This window comes from Penaeus chinensis, chromosome 33 (assembly GCF_019202785.1).
Source record: "Penaeus chinensis breed Huanghai No. 1 chromosome 33, ASM1920278v2, whole genome shotgun sequence".
Taxonomy (NCBI): Eukaryota; Metazoa; Arthropoda; class Malacostraca; order Decapoda; family Penaeidae; genus Penaeus; species Penaeus chinensis.
The window spans coordinates 5,326,736-5,332,735 of record NC_061851.1 but is presented as its reverse complement, the minus strand read 5'-3'; the positions used below and the strand labels follow the sequence as shown (position 1 = coordinate 5,332,735).

Sequence of the window (6,000 nt, the reverse complement as noted above, 5' to 3'; positions counted from 1 at the left end):
CTCGATGCTACACGCCTCCACCATACCACATACCTCGCGCGTTTCAAGGTGTGCAACGCAACATATGTGGTATGATTTCTTGAGGTGAAAACGTCAGTCGCGTGGCAGAATTTTCGCTTTGTATCGGAGACATTTCATCGTCTGTGACTGACACTAGAGTGCCAAAGATGGGTCGCCTGAAAGCTTGGCAGAACCTCAACCCGCTCTTCTCCGGGAAGTACAAGAAGCTCTTGGAAGAATACGGAACCAAGGACTATTCTAGACTACTCCTGCAAGAGTCATTACAGGACTACCTATCCTACGCATGTGGGCAGTGTGGACACATCCAAAAACTACAGGTAAATTTAGAACAAGTTTTTTTTTTTCTTAATCGTATGCTAAATACCTTGCATTCCTTTGCTACGCCATGTCATTGAGGTAGTCTTCATTGGAAACCCGTTATTCACATTTAGTGCCATAAATCTCTCTTCGCTTTATCAAAACGCTGAGAGAAGTTGACCTTATTGCGCTCATTCATAGGCGAACGAAGGACAGGTGTTCTCCCTATGGTCGGGAATCGGGGAAACTTAAGACGTTTCCAGATGAGGAAAATACGAGGAGGAAGGGTACCTCAGATGAGAATCACCTGAACTGCCGAGGTCAGGTAGTCCCCGGGAGGAAAGGAAAGGCAAGAAGACACGGAGCAGAGTGAACATTCCAGCCGTCAGATCGCCGAGAATCCCATAACCAGAGGGTCTTGGGCGTGGAAAGCAGGGCTCGCGCCGTCCGGGCCTCTTGGACCTCGGGAGAAACGGCGATATGAGCGAGATTACACAGGAAAGTTCTGATCAACCTTGGGATCGGTCGTGGAATGACGAGTATGCACTCTCACCCCCTCCTCTCCCCGGCTCCCTGCTGACCCTACCCGACCCCTTCGACAGCCCCTCCCCCTCTCTTCACTCTCTCGATAGACGTGTTCTGGTTGAGGGTTTGCTGACAAGACCCCTCGGGAGTTTTTATGCTGAATTCGCTCTTTCTTGAACAGTTGGAGGAGAATGGGTTTGATTCTTAATGGTCGAATGCATCTCAAATCCATTTTTCGAACGTCATTTTTTATTTTTTTTCTTGTCGGGATCAATAGATGATGACCCTTCATTTCGACATTATTGCTTCTTCACGTCTCTTACACTTGACTAACAAACGACCCCCTTACGCCCTTCCCCGGAAAATAACACATCGCGGTTTTAAGTGCTCAGAAAATTGCCACAAATTGCGTCAAAGGCATTAGTTGACGACCTTTCCCTCCCCCCTTCGGCTCTGACGCTTTCAACTTCGTATCATTAAGTTCCCAAGTATGACCTTTTCTCCGTGGCAGCCACTTGGGCATTGCGTCCAGCTCCTCCCAGCGGCTTCCCAGGCTGACATTACCTTTCACCCGCATTTCCTTCTCTCTCTTGCAGCCGAGAGGGGAAAACGAAAGTAATGGAGGTTCCTAAGTCGTGTTTTATTACGTTAGATAAAACCTGAATGAGAAAACTGATGACAAACCTGTTTTTAGCCGTATATGTCCCCTATTTATTGGCAATCGAGAGCGAATTTGTCGTTAAGGAAATGTTGGCATAATAAACTTTTTTCTTAGGGATAGTAGGGTGGATGCTCGTTTGTATGGAAGTTTGAAAATCAGGTTTGCCCCGCCCCCCCCTCCACACGTCCTCTGCCGTCTTCCTCGGGCCTGTCAAGCTGCAAGTATCTGGAATATCTGGTAATGAGTCATTATGGCCGAGGAAATTAGCGACAGGTGTTGCAGCTATGCTAATTAGGACGGCGAATTCGCACGCGCGCTTGGCAGCATTGCAGGTCGGATTTTGTTTTTCTTTCTTTTTTTTGCCTGAATGCTAAACTTTAAAGATAGGGAAGTAAGTTGAATTATACACACACACACACACACTCTCTCTCTCTCTCTCTCTCTCTCTCTCTCTCTCTCTCTCTCTCTCTCTCTCTCTCTCTCTCTCTCTCTCTCTCTCTCTCTCTCTCTCTCCAAACGTCCTTTCGGTATTCGCGGAATCTGCCACCAGCCGAAAGGGGATTTCAGGCTCGTCGCCGGCTATTCATCATCGGCGAGAGGGAGGACCCGCGGCGAAGTTCCTCAGATTGTTCCATAGGCCTCGAGCTCTGGGTGTCTCCCGCCGATCCTAAATGAAACTTATCGTGGCATCTTGTGGCGAGGAGGAGAGGCCGTTCAGGACGTGGCTGGAGATCTGTGCTGATTAACCCTCGGGGCCAACTCCTTCGCGATAGATTCCCTTCTCGGCGGCATGCGCAGGAAGCGAGGTGGATGAAAGGAGGGAAAAAATGGATGTTTCAAGATGATTTGCCTTCTCTCTGTTTGTTTGTCCCTCTCTCTCTGTTTCTCTCTCTCTCTCTCTCTCTCTCTCTCTCTCTCTCTCTCTCTCTCTCTCTCTCTCTCTCTCTCTCTCTCTCTCTCTCTCTCTCTCTCGCTCTCTCTCTCTCTCGCTCTCTCGCTCTCTCTCTCTCTCTCTCTCTCTCTCTCTCTCTCTCTCTCTCTCTCTCTCTCTCTCTCTCTCTCTCTCTCTCTCTGTTTTTTGATGAACCAGTTTGATTAAATGTTAACTAAAAGTGTATTGCTTAGGTTATTGATGTACGTGCACCTTAAATATGTTCGCAAGCCTATGATTCCCTGAGGAAGAGTAGCATTAAATCCTCAATATCTCTTCTTTAATCACCCAAGTTCGATCGACCTTGAAAATTATGACTTTTGCCGGTCGAGAGAACCTCCCCGCTGCCCCCTCGGCATAAATCTGGCCCATTATCACGTACACATCACAGGATGAAGCTCTTTGGCCAATAACTTTATCGGAACGCAAGGAAAGGCCCGGCCATTGGCTAGGCCTAGAGTTATCACTTCTCACGCTTGGACTGAAAACGGAATTCTCGGGGCGAGCCTATAATCATCGCTCCACTTTCGTTCCCGTCTTCGGCTACTCTGCTTTGGCTTCTCTCCTCTTTTTAAATTTCTCTCTCTCTCTCTCTCTCTCTCTCTCTCTATATATATATATATATATATATATATATATATATATATTTATTTATATATTCATATATCCCTCCCTCTTCCTCTTCTTCTCCCTCTCCCTCTCCCTCTCCTTCCCCTCCCTCTCTCCATCTATCTCTGTCTGACTATCATTCTGTCTATCTCCTTCCCTCCCTCCTTCCTTCCTTCCCTTATTCCCTCCCTCGATCTTCCTCTCCCTCCCCATACCTTCCCTTTTCTCCCTCGCTCCTTTCCACCCTTAATCTCTCCGCCCCTCTCCTTCTCTCATCTTTCTCCCTTTCCATGCCTTCCCTTCCCTTCCTCCCTTCTCTCCAAACCTTGTGGACAGGGTGTTAATCATATTCCTCGACCTATCATTTAATCCCATACCTGTATAGGCCTGGGAGTGGCCCCTCCAGGAACAGGATCAAGGCCTAAAGAGGTGGGGGAATAAAAGACGGGGGGGGGGGGGGCTAGTGGAAGGAAAGAGGAGAGGGGAGGAGGGGATGGTGGAATAGGAAGGGGGGAGGGGGTTAGTGGAAGGAAATGGGAGAGTGGAGGAGGGAGGGGAAGGGACAGGGGTAGATGAGGGAAAGGGAAGGAGAAGATGATGGAATAAGGAGGGAAGGGGAGAGAGTTGGTGGAATGAGGAGGAGGGGGGGGTAGAGAGAGGAATGGAATGAGGAGGGAGGGGGAAGGAGGTCGGTGGAATGAGGCGGAGGAAGGTGGAATGGGTTGGGAGAGGGACGGAGGAATGGGGGGGGGGGGGGTTAATGTTTCTCACGAGAACAAGGCATTACAGGATGATTGAAAGAGTTATTTTGGCTAAGGATAGGCCTATCGTAGGTAATTCGTAGTTTTCATGGACTTTCGGCAGGTAGAAATAAAAGGGCGTATGTGTTCTTCAGTTTTATTATCGCATTGATCATATGGTTTCTTTTAAACTCAGAGAACGATCTTGTTCTTTCTCTTTATTGGTGATTTATTATTATTAGTTAATAGGTTAGAAAAGAAGAAGACAGGTACCGTTCTACCATATTTACAGCTACTTCTAAGTGGAAAATATCGTAAAGAAAATATGCCCGCGGCCTGGACAGTTAGTAACGGTAGTGTTTTTTGCATCATATATATATATAAATTGGGCGTCTTCACAACCTTCATCCTGGGAGGCCTAAGTCAGTCCAAGGACAGACTGGTGTTCCCTTCATGGGTTGAAGAAGTCTCAATTTATGGGGGGCGTATAAAACATTACTGTAGGTAGAGCTTCCATATTTTTTCCTTTCTCATTCTTTCTTTTTCTCTTTGTTTTTGTTTTTTTCTTTGGTGTCTTCTTTTTCTATACTATTTATTTTCTATATGTCGGTCTCTCTATCTTTCTCTCTCTCTGTCTCCCTTTCTTTCTCTGTCTCTCTCTCTCTCTCTCTCTCTCTCTCTCTCTCTCTCTCTCTCTCTCTCTCTCTCTCTCTCTCTCTCTCTCTCTCTCTCTCTCTCTCTCTCTCTCCCTCTCTCTCTCTCTCTCTCTCTCTCTCCCTCTCCCCCCCCCCCTCCCTCTCTCTCCCTCTCCCTCTCCCTCTCCCTCTCCATCTCCATCTCCATCTCCATCTCCATCTCCATCTCCATCTCCATCTCCATCTCCATCTCTCCATCATCATGCTTCTCCCCCTCTCCCCTCTTCCCCCCCACCACACCCACACTCTCCTGTCGTTCCAAGATGATCGTCTAATCCGTTTTTGCAAGTCGTTTTTCCTCTCTCTTTTGCCAAGATCTTACATGGCAACTTCACTCGTCTAAAAGCGAAGCATCAGTGTTCCATTATACGATTTAACAATAAACGCGAACAGGATTGTTGTTCGTCAGGATGGTCGGGTTGTGTCGAATTCTCTTTATGATTGCTGTTTGTTGTGGCAGCCGATGACAGCCGATTGCACAGGCTGCCTGAATGGCTCTGTTAATTTTTTTTTTTCAACTTCGCAATAACTTCATCATTCGCCTCCCAAATACCTTGATCAATCAGGAGTAGAAGGACACCTGGGGAGGCAAAGCCGCGTTCAGCAACAGAGGGCGGGGATGTGTCTAGGCGCTTGCCTTGGTTATCTTGTCCATTGCCTTTTCTGTTTTTTTTGTTTTTTTTTGTTAAATTCTTCTTCGTTTTGCAGTTGCAGAGATCAACGAAAGCTCTGCAGCTTGATTTATTTAGGCGGAAGACATTACGTGTGGTTTATGGACTCGGTGTATAATGGTCTACACTTTAGACGCTACGAAACAAAAGGTAACTGGATAAGGCTGATAAATGTCCACGGCCTCTCCCCTCGCTATCTGGCCGACAGAGACAAACTCGAGGTTGCTAGGCCAAGGTGACGAGGGTTGGGTGAGGGAAGAGGGGGGGAGGTCCTCAAGGCATGGTTTATGGGATGCCGAATGTCTGTCTTTATGTATGTATTCCTGTATGTATGTATATATGTATGAATGCATGCATGCATGAATGCATGAATGCATGCATGTATGTATGTATGTATGTATGTATGTATGTATGTATGTATGTCTCTCTCTCTCTATATATACATATATATATATATATATATATATATATATATGACATATACTATATATATTATATATTTATATATATGTATATATAATATAAATACCGATATATATTACATATACATTATATATATGTACATATATATATGTATATATGTGTGTGTGTGTGTCTGTCTGTGTGTGTGTGTGTGTCTGTGTGTGTGTGTGTGTGTGTGTGTGTGTGTGTGTGTGTGTGTGTGTGTGTGCGTGCGTGTGTGTGTGTGTGTGTGTGTGTGTCCTCTTACTCTCCCTCTACTTTTCCATTATTTTTTTCCCTCTCCCTTAACTTTCCCTCTTACTTTCCTTTCTTTCGCCACTTCCCACCTTTCCTTAACATGCCCCTTCACCCCCCCCCCCCCCCTCTTCAAACATAACCCCTCGTTACT

At 46.3% G+C, this 6,000-nt stretch overlaps 1 protein-coding gene across 5 annotated transcripts in view; it reads left to right on the top strand.

Annotated features, from left to right (window-relative positions):
- LOC125042970 (uncharacterized protein DDB_G0271670-like) overlaps nt 1-6,000 on the top strand; it is a 214,471-nt gene that overhangs the window by 156,159 nt on the left and 52,312 nt on the right. For 3 of the 5 annotated variants that reach the window (XM_047638828.1, XM_047638826.1, XM_047638825.1), the window contains exon 1: nt 1-338. This exon is cut by the window's left edge and continues 415 nt beyond it. The exons of the other annotated variants lie outside the window; for them this stretch is intronic. In XM_047638828.1, coding sequence (XP_047494784.1) covers nt 168-338 — 171 coding nt within the window. In that variant the 5' untranslated portion in view covers nt 1-167. The remainder of the gene's footprint in view (nt 339-6,000) is intronic. 5 annotated transcript variants of the gene reach the window in all.